The sequence below is a fragment of the Symphodus melops genome, assembly GCF_947650265.1.
Source record: "Symphodus melops genome assembly, chromosome: 1".
Lineage (NCBI taxonomy): Eukaryota > Metazoa > Chordata > Actinopteri > Labriformes > Labridae > Symphodus > Symphodus melops.
This window is the reverse complement of record NC_136691.1, coordinates 48879906-48904797: the sequence shown is the minus strand read 5'-3', so window position 1 is coordinate 48904797 and position 24892 is coordinate 48879906. Positions and strand designations below refer to the sequence as shown.

General features: G+C 40.0%; 3 protein-coding genes across 6 annotated transcripts in view; all 3 read left to right on the top strand.

Annotated features, from left to right (window-relative positions):
- The first annotated feature begins 173 nt into the window (after positions 1–173).
- Positions 174–2447, top strand: adra2b (adrenoceptor alpha 2B). The gene is made up of 2 exons (XM_079364525.1): positions 174–697; positions 841–2447. The coding sequence occupies exon 2, from the start codon at positions 861–863 to the stop codon at positions 2442–2444; it is 1584 nt and encodes a 527-aa protein (XP_079220651.1). The 5' UTR covers positions 174–697; positions 841–860; the 3' UTR covers positions 2445–2447.
- A 53-nt stretch (positions 2448–2500) lies between these two features.
- Positions 2501–24892, top strand: part of LOC306837050 (putative aminopeptidase W07G4.4) — a 133779-nt gene continuing 111387 nt past the window's right edge. The window contains exon 1 of the mRNA XM_079364524.1: positions 2501–2830. Within this exon, the coding sequence (XP_079220650.1) occupies positions 2701–2830 (130 nt within the window). The 5' untranslated portion in view covers positions 2501–2700. The remainder of the gene's footprint in view (positions 2831–24892) is intronic.
- The window catches only part of gpat2 (glycerol-3-phosphate acyltransferase 2, mitochondrial), a 105078-nt gene continuing 98831 nt past the window's right edge, over positions 18646–24892 (top strand). For 3 of the 4 annotated variants that reach the window (XM_079364414.1, XM_079364416.1, XM_079364415.1), the window contains exon 1: positions 18648–18789. The gene's annotated coding sequence lies outside the window, so the exon portion shown is untranslated. Of the gene's footprint in view, positions 18790–24892 lie in introns of all 4 variants that reach the window. The other variant, XM_079364417.1, reaches the window with a different exon arrangement.

Genomic DNA, 24892 nt, shown 5'->3' with positions numbered 1-24892 from the left:
GGGATCGTTTTTATTCCAAGGAAAAGGCGCGTTTTGACAATAAACCTGGTCTTACGCTCAGGACTGGAAAGCGTAAGGTTAACTTGTATTTTTCTCCTGTTCGACCAACTGGAAACGCTGCCTGTCAGGCTTTACTCCACGGGAGGGATTGGGGTCTTTATATTCATAAATCATGGTAACTAATTCTTATTTTTAGCATATCTTTGCCATGTATTTCGCTTTTTTTGATAAGCCAGTTTGGCAGACACGCGGCTCTGAACGAGGGCGCACGGAGATTGCTAAAGTGCCAAGATTATTTACTCTGATCCAATGTTGTAGATTCAATTCCAGCTCCTTCTAATCGATCCCAGTTTTTCAAAATAATAATAATGAGGTATATTTCCCCCATCTTCCGGATAATTATCACCGAGGCAAAAGGGATCAAACTTTGTGCGCAAAAGAAGTTGTAGTTCTTTGGGCTCTATTTTAAATCTGAAAAGGTTAGTGCTCAGCAATCAGCCTCTAAACATTGACTTTGTCCCTCGGTATACGTAAATCCACAAAGTGTGGTGTCCTTCTAATTGAAAAGCATTGATCCGCGTCCTGACTCACAACCCCGGATTGTTTCGTTCTAAAAATGGACTTGAGAGACTTAGCGTGGAGGATGCAAGGGAGCTAACGTTTGGAAACAACACAAAGAAATACGAAAACCACAGAGGTAAATATCACAATTTATTATCAAATGTTAACCCACGTTTAATTGTTCAAAAAAAGATGTGACCATAAAGATTCCAGAATTATAAAAAACACAAAATACGAAAATCCGATCATTGACATTTAACTTGTTTTTAACCCTTGAAGCTTTCTGGAAAGCTGACCCGATGGCCTCCGGTCCGGACATCGGTTGCTCGCTGGAGCTGAGCAGTTGGAACAGCAGCGTGAGCAGTTCTGGAGCGTCTGTCCCCTGCAACCAGAGCATCTTTAAGCATGCTCCCTACTCCCCTGAAGCCACGGCGGCCTTTGCCACCGCTATCACCCTGATGGTCGTCTTCACCATCGTGGGCAACATCATGGTCATCATCGCTGTTCTGACCAGCCGCTCCCTTCGAGGTCCACAAAATCTCTTCCTTGTGTCTCTGGCTGCTGCAGACATTTTAGTGGCCACACTCATCATCCCCTTCTCCCTGGCCAATGAACTGCTGGGTTACTGGTACTTTAAATCACTGTGGTGTGAAATCTACCTGGCGCTGGACGTTCTCTTTTGCACATCCTCCATCGTGCACCTGTGCGCCATCTCCCTGGACCGCTATCTGTCCATCTCCAGGGTCACCTATGGGCGGCAACGGACTCCCAAACGCATCAAAGCCGCTATTGTGGTTGTGTGGCTCATTTCTGCAATCATCTCCTTCCCTCCCCTGCTCTCCCTGAACAAAAGTGAGGGAGGGGAGCTGGGCAGTGAACGAGGACCTCAGTGCCAGCTGAATGATGAGCGCTGGTACATCCTCTACTCCACCATCGGTTCCTTCTTTGCCCCCTGCGTCATCATGATCCTGGTCTATGTAAGAATTTACCAAATCGCCAAGCAGAGAACTCGTTGCCCCCCTGGAGAGCCGAGAAAGGACGGGGTCGGCTCTGCTACTCCAAGTCAGCCTCCTAGACATGTACAAGCCAACGGGAAGGATGATGAAGAAAGCACACCCCCATCATCTAACATGAACTCCAACGACAGACCTCCTAGTCTTGCCATCAATGCCAATACTCCCCCTGAAGAGAACCAAACCAACCAGAATCCCACCACCAATAATCTCTTGCAGCCTCCATCCCCTTCTTTACCCATGACTCCTGTTACAACCTCCCTGGACACCTCTCCTCATGCCGTCTCAACCCCCTCCTCTGTGCCTCAGCCTGCCCGTGCCAAGACTAAAAAAGAGGAGAAGAAGAAGGTCAAGCAGGGAAAGAGAAAAGCTGACAATAACAACTGCGACAGCTCGAGCACAGAAAGCGATATGGAACACAGTCACGGAGGGCGCAGAGGCAGCTCCAGTATGCCAGGGTCACCTGCAGGAGGGGGCATCCACTCCCCAGCATCGGTCAAGCGCTACCGGGACATGATGGCTACTTCAAAGGGGGCACGGCTGGTGCCAGGGAGGAAGTCAAAAACAGAGAACAACCCTGGGGCGGCGAGGCGGAAAGCCATGGTGAACAGAGAGAAGCGTTTCACCTTTGTGCTGGCAGTGGTCATCGGGGTCTTCGTGGTGTGCTGGTTCCCCTTCTTCTTCTCATACTCCCTGCAGGCGGTATGCCCGGAGACCTGTACCATTCCTGATCCGCTCTTTAAGTTTTTCTTCTGGATTGGATACTGCAACTCCTCGCTCAATCCAGTCATATACACCATTTTCAACAAAGACTTCAGGAAGGCCTTCAAGAAGATTCTCTGTAGTACCACCAAGGGGACTTTCTTTTAGAATGCAAGTGCAACACATAAAGTTATATAAGGCACAGAAAAAAAAACGTATTTTCAGAACATCCAAAGGGCTCTAATAAAAAACAATTAGACCAGTGAAAATCTCAACATAAAATGTAAAAATGAGAGCCTCTCTTTTATAGACAATGTGAGCAAACAGAAAACTAGGACTGTGATTTCCCAGCTTGCAGCTGATACACAAACACACTCAAACACACTAACAGACGTTTTTTCTGGGTGTGGGGTGGAACTAGGACATGGAAAAGATGCAGTATGGGACACTTAACGGTTTAGCTTGCTTATCTCCATTGCTGATAAGATTTTATTTTAAGTTTTATCCATTTTTCACACTAAAGAAGGAAAATCTCTGGGACACAAAAATGTGCAGAACATCAGACAAAATGTCCTCGAAGAAAGAAGTAAGAAAAAAGTTTTGACTAAAAATACAAAGTGTTTAATGTGTATAGGGTTTTGAAGTTATTGCTACTGTGGGACTTTTGTTGGGGGAAGAAAAAACTGGTTTAAAAAGGAGGAAAAGTAATCGTTGACTCCAATGAGCCCAGGGCCTTTTACTTATCTATAAAGAGCACAAGAAGCACACAAGGTTGGTGGTGATTTCTTACGTACAACACAGTCTTAATTTGCCCCGGCTGCAGGGCAAACATGTGTTTCTGGATTTTTATCTGGAAAGTGCAACAACAAGAGAGGGTTTTCTAACAATCTCAAATGTGGTAGCACAGACAAGGGCGTCCTTTCAAACTAATCTTTTCATGTGGAAAGCTCTCCGCGTCAGACACCTCGCTCTCTGCTTGGTGCGGGTCACAAGGGACACTAAGGTTGTTTGTTATGTGACACTGAAATATAACCTTTCATTTAACATAGTATGAGCTGTAGTGGGTGGATTTGGACTAATAAGCACATCACAAGTATTTGAGATTAAATTGAAAGACTGTGTGACCCCTATTCCCTGGACTATGATATAAATGACTGGACTAATGCTTCAATGTTTGGACGTTTAAGTCACAGAAACTTTGCTCTAGCCTCTCGAACATGCTCCAGAGGTTACTCACAGTATTTAATGGGAGGTGCATCTAGAGAGGACTGAAAAAACCTGATTTAATATGTGAACATCTTTTACCTGAAACTCTGTTACAGAAATATTGAACAGGTGGAAATGCACATTTACTTTAAAGGACAGATGTGTAATGTTTCTCCTTATTTGGCCTTTACATGGCTCTTTTTTTTTTTCTGAGAATCATTAGTCTGAGTCACTCTTCACAGACGCCTCCGGCACATCCTTGCCTGTAGTGGACATCTACGAGGCACATTTGGGTTTGTCTCTGAGAGGCGAGAGAATGAATAGCACATTTATTTTTCTCACCAAGAGACTCTATGGGACAAAGAGAGGAAAGAAAATGTGTCTGTAACTGTGAATGCCACACAGGCTTTTTGACTCAATGGGACAAGGGCTGTCAGCAGCAACTCGTCAGTTTGCTAATTGTCTAATTCTGCTGACCTGTGTGACTGTGTGTGAGTGTTATGTGTCTTCGTTTTTTTCTGTCGATAGTGTGTGTGTGTGTGTGTGTGTGTGTGTGTGTGTGTGTGTGTGTGTGTGTGTGCCTCCTCTGGCTGCTGTGTACTACAGACGAACTGTAATAATGATAAGAATCGAGAGCAGAATTTTGGGTGCAGGCATCAGTTTTCTGTCTGTCATTTGAATGTCTGCTCGAAGAAGAAGTATTACTCTAAGCGGAGGCAGTCTTACAAAGCTTAAAGTCAGTGTTTATCAGTGATATTGAGTACATGGCTTTTTATTGATCACCCTCAAGGGACCAAAGAGCCTTACAGGACAACAGCCTGACTCAGTGATATCTGGCTCTGTGTTGCTTCAAATGAACTTTATATTTGGTGTTTGTGACGGGAGGCAAAGATAGAAAACACTGTATTATTTATTTCAAACCTTTTTTGTGTGTTACACTGTCTGTTATCTATTTATTTTTCAGTTACTGTGCTTTACTCTTAAAACGAAACTGATCAAAGAGTGAGAACTGTGTACAGATTTTTAATATCGAGAATAAGACGCTTTGTGAGATTGAGCTACATTTGAGCTTGAGGGGGGAATGTGATTTGTGTTGAATTTAAAGCACACCAACCTTGAGTTTTTGTGCATAATGCAGAAACTACAATGCAACATTTAGCATCATTGCTTCATCTGGTTATAGTACATACACATGTTCAATCAAGCACATTCACGGATGTACAATTTATCAAGCGTTTGGTGGAAGGAAAACTCCCCTCACTCGTGTTGTCAAACTCTTTCCTTAAAAAGAACGTGAAAATGTCAATTGAACCCAAAGCCAGCTTCGGTTGGATGATTTTTAGGATTTTTCAAAACATTAAGGCTATAATCAATACCCCACAGAGCAGCTGAGAGAACCAAATAACTGATAAGAAAAAAATAATTGGAGAGTACGAGCTGCTTGTACTCATTCAACTGCTCCATGTCTTTGTCTGAAATGGTTATTTTTCGCTCCTGAAACAAAAACAGCTTAAGCAACGTAATTATAACAAAAAACAGTCACACAGGTCATGGATTCATGACTGTGTTCAATAAATGACGAGTTGTAATGCTGCTTAAATTGCCCCCAAACCATGGCTTTGTGACGTGAGACTACAGCTTTGTTTGTTTTAAAAAAGTATGATTTATGGCTTAAAGGTGACAGGTGCAGCAATCCGCCTCTTGATCACCATCTTTTCCCCTGAAAGCGCCTGTTATTGTCTCTTCTTCTACAGTGTTTGGACCAAACTGTGTGGTCTAAGCTTTACAATCATCTATCCCCATCTGTCATCATTCCTCTCCAGTTTGGAAATAAAGCTACTTGAACATGCATGAGTCACATCCTGCTTGGTTTATTTCCTATATTGATCAAAATTAAGGGAGAAGAGGAAGAGAAAAAATAATTTCCAGGAAGAGAATTGCCACTAAGTATGGGAGAATTAACAAAATGATGTTTTTCTAGCAAACATGTCAATTGGAGTGCAATCCAAAGCAATTTCATGCCATTATGAAAAGCCAAGAATGGCATCGCATCACCAAAAAATAGTCCATAACAGTGTGGGCTGATGGAGGTACAAGATGTCATTGGAAAATGTCTATCACAGGGGGACATGAGAAGTAGGACGCAGCAGAGGCAGCATGTCGCCTCCTGCCAACAAACACAGAGGAAGTCTATAAGGAATTAGAGCATGTTGCTAAATATCACATGCACACACACACACACACACACACACACACACACATACACACACACACACACACACACACACACACACAAAATAACCCACGCTGAATGTGTCATCTCCCACCAAGTGTCACATACTTTATTCAAGTCATGAAACACGCTCAATCGTCTCACATACACACACTTGTTGTGACAGCTTGTTATATTTGAGGTTAGCAGGCCTGCGGTGAATTGTAATTGATTTATGCTGATGGGTAGTTTGGGGATTTCTCTGTCCTGTTTTTCCCTCTCAAACACACATGCCACCCATGTGATGCTCCACCTGTGTCCTTGCATTTTCATTTCCATATTCATGGCCAGTCTTTGATTTGAGGTGCAGGACGAGGTGAACAGATAACTTATCGAAGCCGAAGCAAGGAGCCTTCAGGTGTGTGTTTACAGTGTTGTATAATCATTCAGATACAGCATCCCTAAGCTCCTGATTCAACAACCTCAGCTGGAATATAAAGCAGGACAGAACGGTGGCAGTGGACCCTCCAGAGAGAGGGAGGATGGAGGGAGTGCGACTCACATGAAGCACAACACGCTCATTAGATTCTCATTCGCGCATGATAGTAGCCTGGAGAATAAAAAATGCACACACAAGCTCCCATCAAGGACTGTCCCCATAAACACGTGCAGGCATACTCACATTAAGTCTCATTTTCAAATTCATGATGGATGTAGCATTACTCTGTATGAATATGGATGTGTTTGTGGGGTGTTCGAGTGCGAAACATTTTCCATTTCCAATCTCCTCCACCTTATAACTGTGGATAGATTTCTTTGCTCTGTAATTTGGTTGTTGAAAACACCCAAGAGGCAGGAGGAGAAATGAGAGGCAGAACACACATACACCAAAATTCTCCCTATTGAAGGTGGAGGCATTCAAATGCACTTGCTTTGTGAAAACTGTGATAAAAGTGTCATCTTTAGAGGGGAACTGGAAATAATTATTTGAATCGCTTGAGGAGACTGGCTGTTTAACAGAATGGTGCTGGAAAGATGCTCTCCGCCTGAGTCAGTGTGTGTGTGTGTGTGTGTGTGTGTGTGTGTGTGTGTGTGTGTGTGAATGCGTGCAAATGTGTGTGTTTGTTTGGACCTGATTTTATAAAATGAAGTCCTGCATCTGCCATATATTTCTGTATTGTTTGTTTGGCTCAGCTTGAGCTGTTACCTCTGCATTAACTTCTGTCACTTGGGTGAAGAAAATTCACATTTAATTTAGCAACAGAACATAACTCACACTCTCCATATCGTAAATATTACATGTGACATCTTTCAAAATGAATTTTCATCACTGCCTTTGAGATTCTACTAAGCTCTATCTGCTTTTATGTTTTTATTATTTATTAGTGTATTTATTTTCTATGCACTAAGGCGTTTCAAGCTTCATATCCATGTTTAAATGCTGTTCAACTGTATATTTTCTCCTCTTTATCAATTTTGAATGTTTTTCTAGACACACATGATTTTACTAAATAATTCTTCCCAGTTTCAAAACATCATATGCCCATTTGCATTAGGCCAATATAATCAGAGGAAATCCAATTTAACCAAGAAAGAGATATTTGCATGGAGTTATACTTTTTTAAATGCCAAGGTTTTACTGTAATTGCCGATTATTGTCTTTGTTGTGATGAGTTAAGGAAGTGATTCTCAACTGGTGGGTTGGGACCAAAAGGTGATTCGCGGACCTGTTTTCAGTGCATCGCAAGCAGGTGCCAGGAAAAAAAGTGGGTTTAGACAGTTTGTCAAGCGCTTTGTTTTGCTGATTTTATTGCATCCGTCAGTTGTTGAGCATGTTCTGAGGTACAAAACATTTGACAGAAGCTGCTTTGCATTAAAATAAATTTTATTGGTTTAAACATATCAGAAATTTTGGTCTCAGATTTTCAGGGAGGAGTTGGTAGCTGGTACTCCTAAAGCTAGAATAGTTAAGAACCACTGAATTAAGGTGTGTTAAATGGAGCTACTTCGTCACAATAAAAACAACAACAATATATTATTACCAAAACAAATGAAGCACAGGCATGCTAATCTGAGATCACATTATATATGCCCACCAATACAGCAAGGATATATTGCTTCAAAAAGTATTTAACTGTTTAGTTAAATAATAATACCAATAATAACTTATCTGAATGAACTTTTATGAACAAGGGTTTTTAAAGTGCTTTGACATGTGGAGAAGCATACATAACAACGAAACATAGGAAACAAACAACAACAAAAAATACAACAACATTATGAAAACCCAAACATTATAAGAACCCAAACATCATGACAACCCAAACATTATAAGAACTCAAACATGATAGGAACCCAAACATTATGGAGATGTGTTTGTTATGGAGATAAACCCAGGGAAATGATTGTGCTTCCTGGTGTTGGTAAAGCAAGAACTAAGAGATAAAATTGTGATGTTATCATCAGGATCTGCAGATAAAACTCTATTACCAATATGCTTCTGAGAAGAAATCCATGTAGAGCTAAAACAGTGATGGGAATCAGATTCAGAACTGAATCATCTGATAGAAAAGTACACGTGTCAACTGCTAAATGACTATTATACCCCGGGAGACGTGTCAGCAGATCAACACCCAGTGAAACAGTTTTCTTGTTTAACTGTGAGAGACCTTGGAGTAAAGTTGTGAAATATGAAAAAGTCGGAAAGACGGCTGTGTCTTTATTTAGCTGAACCAGCATGGAAAGGTCACGCAGAACTGCACGTACACACCCCTCACATATGTGCACACGCTCAAAGGCAGACACAAACAAGTAAGAGTACACACATACTCGCGCACTGAATCGCACACAAAAGAAAACATATTCAAGTCTAAAATAGAAAAACAGATGACTAACACTTAACTACACAAATACACACACACACACACACACACACACACACTACATGGCTACAGTGTCTATCACGTGCATTGACCCTTAAACACAAACAATTTGCTACTCTAATGCAGAAATAAGCTATACAAATAAACATATTGTTGATTTCCTCATCATCATTGGTTTTCTAATAAAGCATGTCATTTTTAGCAACCGTATTTAAATGTTCTACTATAATTTTCTTCCTTTGTATCTCCAGTAATCACTAAACATCATTTCTGTCACAAACTTTCGATTAAAATGTGACTCTATGTGTGTGGCTGATCAAAAAAGGAGGAGAAAACTGATTTAAAAAAAACAGTATGAGTTCCTGTGTGTATGTGTACATGTGTGTGCTTGTGTGTGCTTGTGTGTGTGTGTGTGTGTGTGTGTGTGTGTGTGTGTGTGTGTGTGTGTGTGTGTGTGTGTGTGTGTGTGTGTGTGTGTGTGTGTGAGAGAGAGAGAGAGAGAGAGAGAGAGAGAGAGAGAGAGAGAGAGAGAGAGAGAGAGAGAGAGATTTGGCACAGAAAATGGAACAGGATGTGCTGTTTGGATGTAAAAGTGTCATGTCCTGAGCTGTACAGAAGCTTGGTATGAAAAGTAATGAACACAACTCTTTGTTGGCAGTGTTCATTTCAAGTGTATACTCTGTAAATAGTCACCTGATTTATAGCACTCCATCGAAAAGGCAGTTTTGAGCTCTCATCTTTGACACCCTGTTGCATCAGTTTCAGTGTAATTTTTGCTGATGTCTGCAGTCTGTGAATTCTTCCAGGTGACTGATGCAACATTTTGGCTCAATAAAATCCTGCAAGTGCAATTCAATTTACACCTACATGTAGCTTTAAAATCACAGTCACTGTAAGCTCAAATATTTTTCATAAAAGCACTGAGGGAAAGGACTGCGTGAGCATATTGGCTACTTTTACAACATCACTGGAAATATGCTCCATTTTACAGCCAATAGCTGGTTCACTTAGCTCAGAAAAAAAAACATGGAAACAACTAGCCTGGCTTGGTCCAAGGACAAAATCCTTTCACCCTTTGCTATCCATAAAAGCTCATACAATGTGATGGAAGCAGATTTTCCACCTACCTGAAGTTTATGTGAATTGTTTGGGGCACATGAAAGGTATTGCAATAAAATGAAGAAAATAATATAGAAAATGTGTCTGATTTCACATGACTTCCAGTCCCTGTACAAACACACACACTGATGGAAATAGTTGGTTGAACAGACAGAGATGATAACACACACTGTATCATTTGTTTGTCTTTGTCTTGTTTGTAAGACTTAAAATATAATGATAAAGGGTACATGTTCTCACTGACAATGTGTCAGATAGTGGCATCCCTATCAATAAATCAATCAATCAATCTTTATTTATATAGCGTCAATTCATAACTGGTGATATCTCGAGATACTTTACAAAAAGCAGGTAAAGGACCTTACTGTTTGTCTGTTAACATTAACAAAAGAGCAGGTAACACGACCATGCTCATCGTTATGTTTACAAAAAGCAGGTAAAGGACCTCACTTATGGCTATATTACAAGAGCCCAGCTTAATCTGTCATAGCGTGGCAAGAAAAAACTTCCCTAAATGATAAGTGAAGCAGTACTTGCTCAATTTAATGGATCATTTATTTGTTCTTCATGAGAAATAGAGTTAAAAAAAAGACTGGATAGGTTATGACAAATACACCACTCATCCACCAGAATCCCTAGTCATTTAAAAATATATATTTTGACACCAAAGAGTTGTTATAAATTGTGAGTTGGACATTCATAATAAAGGACACAACTTGTTTTGACAGAGGACAAAACTGTTAAACTCAAGCATTTGAATAGCTTAAGTTGCATATTTAAATCCCCAAAGTGCAATGTGTTTATATTCAATGGTAGATCTCAGTCCCTTAAAGAAGTGAATGAACTTTCTTCACAAAATACCACACTTCACTTTTAAACAACTTGAACAACATACCATGTATTCATTGCTAAAGGTAAAACAACAAAACACGAATAACACATGACTTAACCACCCTGGTTGTGAGTATCTGCTCCCATTATTTGAAAAGATATTTCCACATAACATAATTTTGTGTCCTAAAAAAGGCCTCTGACATGAGTCTACTGGCAACATCCCAAAGTTTCTTCCTCTGCATAGAAGGCCACACAGTTACGGGTTTTAGTGGTTTGCGTGTCAGTGTGTCATTATCAGTGTGGATGAACAGCTCCATGTGACTAACTAGAGGAAAAAACCCAGTAAGCAAAGAGAAAGAGTCTTTTATTTCTTATCTCAGTCTTAACACTCATTCCTTGTTAAAGGTTTTATATCAAGAATTTCACTAGGGGGGGTTATCTTTTTTTTTTTTTTTAAACTTTTAACTTAGAGAGGTGGTGGAAAAACAGGGAACTAGACCCAAATGCAGAAAACCAAAAACTATTTATCTTAAGACAAAAATGCAAAGATATTAAACAAATTTACTAAATAATAATCCAGATCCCGAATAATCAAACAAATATCAATAAAATATCCATCCATCCATCCATCTATTTTCTGCCGCTTATCCAGGGCCAGGTCGTGTGGGTAGCAGTCTAAGCAGAGACCCCCAGACTTCCCTCGCCCCAGACACTTCCTCCAGCTCTGACGGTGGGACTCCGAGGTGTTCCCAAACCAGGCGAGAGACATAGGGTGCATCTTACTTCCCTTATTTGCACCGAGTGTCCTCCAAGTTGTCTCCTCCACTTGCGTCTTAGTCCCGCCCAACAGAGATGCACGGAGGAAACGAAGCAGAGGAGAGAGGACCGAGGAAATCAGCTTTAAGAGACATGAGACGTCGTTTCCTCGACAGCGTCACATGATGCGACATCAGCTGATCACGTTCAGCTGTCAATCAGCCTAACCGCTGTTTATGTCCACACAAACACACACTGTATTATTTCTAATCAAACACACACACTGTATTATTTCTAATCAAACACACACACTGTATTATTTCTAATCAAACACACACACACTGTATTATTTCTAATCAAACACACACACTGTATTATTTCTCATCAAACACACACACTGTATTATTTCTAATCAAACACACACACTGTATTATTTCTAATCAAACACACACACACTGTATTATTTCTCATCAAATACACACAGTTACAGTGTTTAGTCTCTTTACCTGATAAAAAAAACACCTGAAGAACAACCTGCAGTCTACTCATAACCAAAAGGACAATTTCTACTGACTAAAAGATTTCATTTCGAATTGTCTATAATTATTTATTATTATTAAACAGTTTTGACTTAACCTAGCCTGTATTTCAACAACGAACTCTGTATTTTATAAACGGATATCTATGTGTCAGGAATACTGAAAATGATTGATTAGAATCTAAATGATGAACCTTTCAGAAGATAAATAAGTGAGAATATAAAACAGAATCCTCTTCGTCAGACTCTTTTTAATCCCAGCTCATCACAGATCGACTCTTTACAAACTCACTGATGTTCATGATCTGTTTAAATGTCCAACGCTCTGTTTAGCGTCTTTTTAATGTCCGTCTTTTCTCCAGTACTAAACTCTGCTCATGTTGAGAAGTTTCACTGAAGTCTGATCCTCTGCAGCTTCCAATCAATAAGTGATATACGAGAAGGGGCCGTGTCTGTCAGTGAAAAGACTTCCGTGAAGTCAGCTCTCGTGTCTCCTCGGTCATCGCTCCTCGGATCAGCCTCCTCTCTCCTCGATCCTCTCTCCTCCATCCGCTATAAGAGCTTTGGGACGATCCTAAACATGGCGGCTTTGGAACTACTTCCAGTTCTGCCGAGGACCGAGGAGACTGCAAATAAGGGAAGTAAGACGCAGCCATAGTCTCACCAGCGTGTCCTGGGTCGACCCCGAGGCCTCCTCCCAGAGGGACATGCCCAGAAACACTTCCATAGGTAGGCGTCCAGGGGGCATCCGGAACAGATGCCCGAACCACTTCAACTGACTGGCTGGCTGCACCTATAAATTCTGTCCATAAAAGTTATGAACAGAACCAGTGAGCCCTGCCAGAGGCCAACGCACACCAGGAATAGGTCCGACTTACTGCCTACTTTACTCTTGGAGCACCCCCCACAGGACGCCATGGGGGACATGGTCGAACGCCTTCTCGAGATCCACAAAGCACATCTGGACTGGTTGGGCGAACCCTCGAGCACCCGCTGGAGAGTGTAGAGCTGGTCCAGTGTTCAGTGGCTAGGACGAAATTCCTCTTGGATCCGAGGATTGACGATCAGCCAGATCCTCCTCTCCAGTACTCTGGAATAGAGTTTCCCAGGGAGGCTGAGGAGTGTGATTCCCGGTAGTTGGAACACACCCTCCGATCCCCCTTTTTGAAAATAGTGACCACCAGCTCAGTCTGCCAGTCCAGAGGCACTGTCCCCGACCTCCACGCAATGTTCCAGAGACTTAAGACTTGCCAACCACCTCGGTGACTTTGGCTTGGGTAATAGACGAGTCTACCTCAAAAAACTCAACCTCTGCTTCCTCGGTGGAAGACGTGATGGTGGGATTGAGGAGATCCTCGAAGTATCCCTTCCACCGCCTGACTACATCCCTCGTTGAGGTCAGCAGCTCCCTACCTCCAATGTAAACAGTGTTGGTGAGGCACTGCTTCCCCCTTCTAAGGCGATGGACGGTTTGCCAGAATTTCCTTGAGGCTGTCTGAAAGTCCTCCTCCATGACCTCCCCGAACTCCTCTCAGGCCCGAGTTTTTGCCTCCACAACAGCGGAACGCCTGGCCTGCTGGTACCCGTCAGCTGCTTCAGGAGTCCTATGCGCGAGCAATGATCGATATGACTCCCTGACGGCCTCCCTTACTTCCTGTGTCCACCACCGGGTTTAGGGATTGCCGCCATGATAGGCACCAGAGACCCTGCAACCAAAGCTCAGAGCAGCTGCTTTGACAATGGAGGTGGAGAACATGTTCCACTTGGACTCAATGTCTCCAGCCTCCCCTGGGATCTGTGAGAAGCTCGCCCGGAGGTGGGAGTTGAAGACCTCGCTAACAGAAAATGATGATAAATAATACAAGTAACACCAAACTAGTAAACATTAACGCAGGGAAACAAGCAACACTATGGAACATGAGAACTAAAACAATATAAAGAAATCTAAACTCTGAAATAACACAAGACAAGACAAAACCATGACATTTCGTTTCTGTCTATTTAGAGAACCAAGAATTAGGCCATCAGAAAAAGATAGAGGAGACTATGGACACAGATGCTAACACAATATGCAGGAGGCCCTTTTGTGCTATACTTTGGGAGAGATGGAAAGGTCTCAGGCATTGTCCTCTGTACTCATAGAGCTCTCCATTGACACAATCATTCATCTTCTTCTAAGTGGGCACTTTAATGCTTACAACAATGAATATGATGGTATTACATTTTCATTTATTCTATGGTGCTTTGAAGAGATTATGACATGGGTAGAAGATAAAGTAGGTCCAATTTTCAGGTATTTATAGCCACATTGTGTGTTCATGTGGGAATATTTCTGATTTGTCTCATTCTGCCACATATCATCCAGATGTGTAAGGCAAGATAAGAAATGAAACTGTTTTAAATGGGGTGAGATAAGATGTTACAACAGCAGATCATTTACAAAAGAAATAAGACAAAGAGGAAGACATGACAGGAAGAAAAATTGTAATATACATGTGAAATTATTTACCACAATGAATAAAATGAAAATGTGACAGAAAGTCTTTGGCACTTGGACTTTATGTGGCAATTGATGTGTTTAGAGAATGACATTCTGAATGTCATTAGAATAGATCCCTCCAGATCCTGGTGGTGGTGAAGCTGATGATTTGATAAGACCAGAGTGGTGAAGAATTGATGAATGATGATTCTGCTGATGAAGATGGTGGTGATGGGGAGGTGGAGGGGTGCACGAAACATCAGCATGAAGGAACGAGGGCAGAGAAAGAATCATATAGATAGATATCATGGATGGATGGATGGATGGATGGATGGATGGGTGGGTGGGTGGGTGGGTAGGTAGGTAGGTAGGTAGGTAGGTAGGTAGGTAGGTAGGTAGGTAGGTAGGTAGGTAGGTAGGTAGGTAGGTAGGTAGGTAGGTAGATAGACAGACAGACAGAGAGAGAGACAGAGAGAGAGAGAGAGAGAGAGAGAGAGAGAGAGAGAGAGAGAGAGAGAGAGAGAGAGAGAGAGAGAGAGAGAGAGATTTATTGATCCCAAGCTGGGAGTTTGTGGCATTACAGCAGCAGGATATTAAACACATGGTATCAAAACAAGATAATATTACTAAAAATTACTAAAAATGTACAAAGTATAAAAGCTCAACAGTGTTGACAAAATAGTAATGACAGTTGTAAGTGAGACGTATTTGAGTTAGAGCTTAATTTGAGCATTTTATCACATGCTACAAAACTTTAGAGACAAATAATCTGAGATATTCAAAATATGTTTTTGCCTTTAAGCTTCTCTGTGCGATAGATGAAACTCTGTAAACCAGAAAAGGGTAACATTTTGAACACATTTTTGTTGATTGTCATTTTCCTGAAACCCATTGCAGAAGAGATACACTGTATAATGAGATACAATGCCCTCACTAGCACTCATCTTAAAGACAAGATCTGTATAGTTTAAAGTAAATTACAAACTTTAAGGTAATAAAAGATGCGTGAAACTTGAGCTGATGTCACACAAGGAGAAATATTGTTGCAAATGATTTATTCAATATCCCAAATTCTTCCCTTCAGGGACTAAACAACATTCATACATAACCAGATACAGTCTTTCTTCTATCCCCATGATTTTATTGCTGGTATTGAAATGTCTCAAAGCTCATATTATTAGCTGTTGAAAGAAAGAAAAGGCAAAAGTGATCTGTTAAAATTCACAGGTTGGAAAATGCTGTTCTGTTTTTTGGCTTTTTGGGGTATTATGAAGTTGAAAAAAATATGTTTATGTCTCTTACAGACAGAGCTCAGAGAAGGTTATACTGCTTAGATTTTAAAATACATTGGCAACATTTGTAATTGTGCAATTTAGATAGTATGTAGAAGTCTGCTTGCAATTCAGACAATGTACAATAGTTTGCTTACAATTTTAGCTGAATGATAAAAAAAATAACAAATCATAACTGGGTGCTTAGGTTTGCTTTTTATACTGTATTTGAGGACAATCTGAAGGAGGTGCTGGTTCACTCAGCGTTGAAATCACACATCCCATGTGCCACCTTCCACGGCCACTTGTCATGTCATCCCCCACTCTCTAATCCTTGTTTCCTACCCTCTCTTCTGTCCTCTTTATGAACGAATGGAGCCCAATTAATAATATTAATGATGATCAAAATAATAATAAAAGACAGTTAAATTCAAATAGTTGCTTGTGTAGAATGAAACAATTAACACTGTTATTCCAGCATAATGCGTGAAGGGGCTTTTATCAGCTTAGTATTATCCAAGGTGGAGCTGCTCCTGTAGCAGTCATCGCATGCCAAATGACAAAAGCAGCTAATGGTAGGATCAGAGACAACATCGGAGTTGGGGAAACAGAGGCTAATGTGATAGGGTGTGATAATAAGTGTTACTGATTGACAGCTGAGGAATTCTCCAGATTGCTTATCAGGTCTTATCAGGCCTCATGGACACAGAGTGATGGAATGAGCAATAATGAAACATGACACATCACAAACACAAACTGGTGCTGGTGCTTGTTGCAGAATACGAGAATCTTGGCTCTACTTATAATTGTGTGTGTTCTCACACTTATTTATGGACACACACAGAACACAGTTACATTGAAAGTAGTATTTTCAGTTACAAAAGTAAATGTGTATGTCCTCTGCGCGCTGCAGCAGACCAGCTGAGAAGTAAGCCAGTGCATACTGAGTCTTTAATCAGCTGAGCCTTGGTGAATACAAAGCTCACAAGTGAATTGTCATGCTCTAGTCTGTGACGTATGGAGACAATACTTCAACAGACAATGGCATCACCTCATGTAATCACACTGCTTCATTGGAGAAACTTTACTTCTGAGTCCTGTAACTAGCAGTCAAGGTAACTTTTCAGACATTTGTAATCCTTTAATGATCATAGGGATATCTGTGTGCCAACGCCTGAGGCACACAGATCTATCTATCTGTGGCAGATATCACAGAGATTTATCCTGATTAGTCTTGGAAAGCTCATCATGTACCAGTCTGGCTTTGGTGTTTGTATTCTTGTGTAATTTACATGTGGGTGGATGCCTAATTATCTCAATATTCAGCTTGCCTGAAAGTTCACTTTAGACTTTATTGACATCATGTATAGGGTGCAAATGAACACCCACATGTAATGGATACTAATTAAAGATATTCACAGCATATACAGTATGAGTGAGTCACTGTCAGTCAGTGTAGTGTATGAAATATACAGAGATAGTTAAAATACTGAAACCTTGGCTGAAAAAAAAAGTGTGAAATTTAATGGCCTACCATTAATGTTTATTAGGAAATGCATCATTTATCGCAAGCATAGGGGCTGGATTTAATTATCTATCTAAAATGCTGTGGTAAATCATAAATTCTGATGGGATAGTCATTCCCGATATAAGTTTTAAAGTGTGTAGCTGCTTATCACTATTCTTCTTCACTTTCAGTTTAGTACCAAAGTAAAAGATTTGAAGATTTAAATTTGTTGGATAGGTTGTATGCAACACCTTTCAAAAGACAGATTTCACCTTGCTGTAATTTGAAATAACTTCAGTCACTCAATGATTGCTAAGACAAAACAGGGTGCCAAGAAACACAACATAATTATTAATTGAATTATATTGCATGTGTTATCCCTGCAAGGATCATACCGTGAAACACCTTTGCCTCATTCAAAGACAGTTCAGGAGCTCCATCCGTTTACATGTCCCTGTGATTTTACCTTTCAGGCTGACTTCCCAAAAATGTGATTGATGAGCATACTGTCAATCAAGGGGCAAGAACTAATCAATAAAAGTGCCTTGGATGAAAATCCAGTGTGTTTAATGCTTTTATGCAGCTCTAAAAATCCATCCACTGACCTGGTCGCACACTCAGAAAAATGACTCATTACTTCAGCTTGTTTTTAATTTGTACAAAATCTTCATGAAAAACAACTAGATGAATCCAAGTATATGTGGACACTTTATTAATCAAGGCCATTTCTATCTATCAGTATCTACCAGCAGCAAAACAAAACACAAATGCCAGACAAGAGCAAGAGGTCTCAACCAAGTCACCAGGTGCCTTACATAAGCTCACCTGATTAATAAGTGGGGGAGGGGACAGGTGCGAGGCTGCATTCTCCAGCTACCAGACCAATTTCCAGACTTGGGCCACACTGGTTTTGGCTACTGGTGCCTGATATTACAGTTTTTAACATTAATCACAAAAATGAAGCTCAAGTGAAGTGACCAGGTAGTAGGCCTATACAATACAATAAATAATTGGCTGTTGTCTGTACCTCAATGTTTTCAAGCTGCTCCAAACAATTTGCCCCTAGAGGGATTAGAAGGGGTGTTTGAAGTGAATTATATACCTTTGCATCACGATTGAACTTTTATGTTGTTGCTGAGACAACTTGTAGTATCACAAACATGCCAACACACATGACATAAGCCCAAATTGGACACTGGTGATAGAGGTTCTGAGGTCCAAATGCCAACAACTTTATAAATAATGCATCAACTTTTAATTAATTGTCCTTTACAATTGCTTAAGTTTTGAATAAAATAGCTCTATAGGCAGCTATAGTTGTTATACTCATCTCTCTTACCATTTCTCCACCATTTCACCATGTCTCTATATTATATCTTATGACACCATCATCAAGATAAAGGGGCCAGTCACCAAAGGTAGAAACATAAATTAATAATAATAAAAATAAATGAACTATTAATAATTGAACTGACAGATGTTTTTTTCTTGGGGATCTTCAGAACTTTGCAATTTAAAAATTGGATTTATAAAAACCGACGTTTGAGATTAAAAAAAAAAAAAAAAGAAAAAAAGAAGAAGAAGCTGGTTGTGTGCTCGCGTGAGCTGGCGTTAATTAGTTCATTACAGTTAGCAACCACGAACGCACTTCTTCAACCGACATCGAAACAAGCATCCAGAGCACTTCATATTTCTTCAAACGATAATTGGTAAGTAAGCCTGCAAATGTTCATTTAACGATACGGGTCTGCTGCTTCACGAACTGCTGTATTTTAGTTTAAACAATAGAGCCGCACACTTACTTACTTGTATTAACATTAGCTAACTTTGGCAAGTTTAGATATCAAACCATGTATCCAAGTAACTAACGGATTTCTTGTCAAGGACACCTAGTGTCTCTACATCCTTTAAAGATGATGGATTTCGGGCGAGCTTTTGACCAGTTTATTGAATAAACCACATAACTTAAGTGTCTTCTGAAAGAGTGGTGGATGAGGGAAATCTTGCGTCACATCGTTAGCTATAAACTAAGGCTAGCTTATTTATCACCCAGATACCTTTTGCGCTCCTCTCTTGTTCACTTAACTTTGTCCCATTCACATTTTTAATTTACATGGAAACAACTTTATTGTGCCTGTGTTTTTTTAATACACATCCAGGTCTCTGTCACTATAAACCTATAAGCCTTTTTTTTTTTTTTTAAGTTGTTGCTGTTTGCTGATTATCTTGTCTATAACTTGCATTTTCTCAGGCGGCGAATCTATCATGCAGATAAATGTTTGTTGCTGGCCTGGATGGTCTGACCATTGATATACATTAGAAATGTCAAAATGTTGTTGTAAGGATGCAATGTTCACATGATACTGGGCTCACAACCCGCTTGTCAGTGTGGTTTGACCTTTTGGTGTTTTTTTTTCTTGCTCATTGTAGCTTCTGATTGTGATTAAATGCTGCACCACGTCGGTTGCGCTAATTATGTAGTTCAGTCTTACTGGAATATTTTTTCACCTCCAATTTAAAAGATGGTGGTGTATCCTCATGTTACACCCCCCTCTGAGGTGCAATCAGGTTACTACAGAGGTCAAATCAATGACCAAACAAAAAGGAAATGGACACAAAATTAGATAGAAAAAAAGGTGCCAAACGTTTATTGACAATGACATAAAATCCCTGTGTCGCCATACAATAGCTGGCTCGATTATTGTCGGGACCAAGGGAGCTACACTAAGGAAGTGGCAAGAACGACAAACAAACAAACAAAAAAAATGTACTAGAAACAAAACAAACTTTAACCCCAAAACAATATCAACACCAAAACTAAACTCACACTGTAAGAGCAGCAGAGGGAAATCTGCCCGGCTCCCTAAAACAGAAATAAAAACATTAGTTCCCCAACCAAAATCCCATATACAATATTAATTAATAATTGGCTAAAGCTTTATTAAACGGACGTACATAAATTATCCGTACCAGGTACGCTGGGCCCAAAAACCCTCCCAGCATCCCCCACCAGACACAACGCCTGCCCAAACTGTTGCTGAAAGGATGAAGAACACAGCATAATGTAACTTCCTCAACTTCAGACCTAAATAAAACGCAGTTAAAACCGCGTCTCACCGATAACAACCTCCGTGACGGAGACACACCTGGGCACTCACGAGCCCCCCCCTCTGCTTCTACAGCCTTCACGGAACGTTTCAGCCAAAACAACTGAAAACAAAAACCAGCATGTCTTCTTACCCGTCCTCCAAACTCAGGACAAACAAAAACAGCCGGCGTGGTCGAGGGTGTGCACCTTCCCTCTCCTCCCGGCTGGAAACCAAAACGCTCCCTCATTGTTCCTGCCCCCCCCCCCCCCCCTTATACCTAGCAGGGAACAGCAGCGTTTCCGGTGCCACCGGCTACACTCAATTTCAAAAATCGTGCTCTGCAGCTGCTGACGCTCACCATATTATTGTAATTCATTTCTCAGAGTACTGATGTGAATCTTGACACCTTTGAATGGGTTTATTACGATTACCCAATTCATCTTTTCATCCCTACTAAATAGAGATTGATGGATAGCATAAAGCTAGTAGAAATTAAATGGCAGGATTGTAAGCTATTTTGTGCCATTAGCAACGACTAAAATGCATGTTGAATTTCCTTTTAAACACTTTTATCTTTGTCTGGCCCAGTAGCAGCATCTGTGCCTCACTGAAAGCAATATGATGCAAATCAAGGTTGTCTCCTCTTGTTATACAGTAACTATCACCTATGGCATCAAGTGGTTAAACTTAATGTAGCCCTGGTTAATGTAGCCTACACATCAGTAAAAACACTTGGTCTTAAAATAAATCTTGAATGACTGCGTGCCATGTGAACAGCTATATAAAAGGGTTTTTTCCTGAGATGCTTGGAAACGTATTTGACTACAATTTTTTTGTTGTACATCATTACAGCAGGATGATTTGGCTGTTGTGGTGGAAATGTACCTTTTTGTATATGTCCAAGGCTCTTTCTGAAGCCTTTCTTGTCAATCTGAATAAGTTGTAGAATAAGAGTTGTAGATTCATTTATATTAATTCTTGTAATATATTAGTTGTCATTGCAAGTGTAAAACAAGTCTTTTGCTTGACTTGCGATAAACTGATGAAATAAGTGTGGCCAAGTCCAGGGTGATGTTGGCAGTAATGAATGGTGAACAGATGTTGTCAGCTTGAGACATTGGAGATGCAGGACAGATTGGTTTGAGTGACTTGGCTGTCCATTTGTTTTTGGATCACAGAAAAGCATCTTATAGACAAGTGTAAACAGGGTCAATAATTTCATAATCTAGTGGTATTCATGCGGAAATTAAAATACTCAGAAGCCACATTTGGTAGAAGTGATTAAATGTTCAAAATCAACTCATCAGTGATTCCCTCACACAAGGCCATCTGCATCAGTTAAATGGCAGCTGCCACAAAATCAAAATTAATTATGACACCTTCGATGATAAAGTTACACCAACTGTCTCATTTACACAAAACTCCATTTGTCCCTGATGTTTTAAAAATAACTTTGACAGACACAGAATACGGTAAGATGCATGAAATCAAACTTAAAAAAAAAAAAAAAAAGACTTCAAGCTCAGTTCAGACAAAAGTTAAAAAAAACAACACTAAGAGAAATAAAGCCAAGTAGAGTTATATTTCTCTTATAACACTTGTTCTGGATAGAATTTTAGACGAATCTCAGCAGGTTTCTTAGTAAACAAAAAAACTCCCTAGCCTCTAACAACTAAAATCATATATATGACAACAGCCTACAGCCTGAATAAAAAGCTGACTATAGCTGAAACTGCGACTGCTACTATTATACCACAAAGACCCTAAAGTGGCTCATAGAACAGATGAAATTCATCAACAACAAAGTACAAGTAAATGATGTCTCTTTGGGATGTATCTTGAATATCAAAGAGCCGAGACAGTAAACAGAAAATGTTTGCCGTTGGAATTTTAAGGCAAACGTGAAAACAAGTGTGCTCCAAATCTCATTAAATATTAATTTGTGTTGTGCCTTGAGTACAGATGGTGTTGTTTAAAGGCCTTTTCATATAAAGCTCTATTCCTTATTTGATTCAACCACACTTGTTTAGGGCTAATAGGGAAAATATCACGGTCCCACCCGTCCACAGTCAAACTATTGATCTATTCTAGAAAGTGTACCTTAATGCGTATGAAGGAAGATAGTTATTAGACAGACAGAGTAAACAGGTTCAGCAATAACAGGCTACAGATATACAGGACAGTCTAACTAGGATTATTTGAAAGTAAAATGATGATTTTGATTTAATTTTATTACATATATAATAATTGCCTTTTTAGCTCATGCATGAGAAACACAATTAAACCATGCAGTGTTTCCCTCAGTGCTTTACAGTTGAGGCGGCCTCCTTAATGACACATGCTTTCTGCCTTAACTATGTACATAGAAAGCATCTATATATGACATCCAACAGCATCTCCAGATTATGTGGGATGCTCTGTTCAGATCAGAGCACCATGGTTTAGACCGGCATGACCTGTGGACACGCGACTTCTCTGTTTCATCTCACTGTGGCTGTGTCATACAAGTAGGTGGTGGCTATGGGTGGCGTCTGTTGCTTTAAACTTAAACTCTTTTACAGAGTGCTGCGTTCGGTTACTGCTACTCCAGTTCTATCAAAATGTGCTGCTGCATAGCTCGATAACGGGCTTCGGTAACAAATACTGTTTTTGAAATAATGCAGAGATGGATAATCTAGATTAAACAATTACTGTGCCTAATGCACTGTTGCACTTGTTTTGTCCACAGGTAGTAAATGTCTCAAAGTGCTCGTTGTTATATGTGGCCACAAAAGTACATCTCAGGCCATAAGTGGTACAGAGTATTTAAGTTTAATAAAAGCATGTGATACAGATGTTTTAAAATCAATATGTAATCCTGATCTTAATATCAATCCAAATAATTGTGATCATGACTTTTGCCATAATGGAAAAACCCTGAATTTTACTTGATTTTTAAAAGCATGGATTTTTGTGGATTGTTATCTATATAAAATGTAAGTTTATATTAGATGTAGGGAAGTCTTCTTCAGGGCTCTCTTGCAGCCATGTGCAAAGATACTATAATTTTATTTCCCTCCTATCCCCATAAATCTGTAGATATACATTGACTTCCTGTGTGTAAAATAACTGGGGCTATAAATCCAGGAGATAAGCCTCCTCTCTTGTGCTTCTGCTGTCAGGAGATTGTTTTTCAGAAACATTGACATATAACAATGTCCAGTGTACAATGCGGTGAGCCACTATATGAAAATAACTACAAGACGTGTTTCACAGCCATTTGTGTACTATTTCTATACACATCATATTGATTAGGCTTTTGTATAATTACAATTAACAAAAATAGCGACAATAAAGCTTGAGTATATAGCAGACTGAAACGTGCAGACAACATGACAAGACAAATCACAGTCACAGAGGCAGCTGCTTCCATGGGGGGGTGATGACAGAGCATGGAGGGAATACTAGTTTTCGAAAATGACCTACCCTACCTACCCCCTTTTTTTTTTTTTGAAAAGCTGCCGTGAAATCAGCATTGTAGGCCTCAACAATCCCCCCAAAAGTCTGCAAAATCCTGGAGGGATTGATATAGTGTCTAAGAACTTGTCAATACTATCTGACTCATCAAAAGTCCAAGCTGACCTCAATTAGTGCTGCCAACATGAACAGCTTATTGACACTCTATAGCACCCTACCCCATGTGTCATTGACGCATGGACAACAGATGTACATCAATAGTGACCTCAACCTCATTATTGTGGGAAACGGTACATATAACCAGCTTACATAGCAACTCTAGATAAGCTGAGTTTTGTTGAAAGACAGACATTGCAGTATAATGTCCACTCTAACTGCAAGATCAATACATTTATTTATTTTTCGAACATGTTAAATGTACAATAATACAAACACAGTATAAGCAGTAAAGAAGGGGAAAAAAACCAAAACAAAAACAAATGGGATATTCATGATCCTCAGCGCCAAATAAATAAGTCAAATATTTGTGTGTTTTTTTTTTGTTTGAATATAGTGTTGCATTTTTTCACCTCATCATGGGATTTGTTCCACAAACTAACACCCTTGGTTGTTATGCAGTGATTGTTTTGCAGTGGTTCTTACTGGTGCGGTTTCTTCAATATACAGATTCCTCTGAGCTTGTTTGCTTTCTCTCATGTGGAACAACTCCTGGATTCCAAGGAGTATCGATACAGATATCAAGGAGTTTTCGAAGTAATCCGTATTTGCTCCATGAGCTCAACAGCATCCTTTGTTTTTCCATTGCTGATTCAGGAATAGCAAACCAAAGAGTGCTGCTTGAATGAAATCTCTGTCTCTGCTCTGCTCTGTGTGTTGAGGACATACGTTGAGCGGTCCTCGAGCAGAGCACTCCACACCAAAATCAATCGTAAAAGTCATAAGACTGTTTGTTTACTGTTTGTTTAGCTAATGTTTGTGAGCTGACTTGATTCAGTGAAGTGATTCAGGTGTGGGTGTTTTGCATTTGGCCTCAGAGAGTAGCAGTCATCACAATAATGCAGCAAAATCCTATTTAAATGAATATATTAATGTTATTAAATAAAAAAAAAAATAGAACCCAAAGCCGTCAACTTGTGTAATTCAGAAGATAATGCACAAAAAAGGACAAACAAAAAGAAAACATTTAAATAAGAGCTTAGTTGGAAGTATTATAGCAGAAGTGTTACATTGTGGAGTACTGTTTGGTTATCTGGTAAGATTTAAGTTT

What these genes read in the sequence shown, in the direction of transcription:
- adra2b (XM_079364525.1), top strand. Translation starts at nt 861, where the DNA reads ATGGCCTCCGGTCCGGACATCGGTTGCTCGCTGGAGCTGAGCAGTTGG.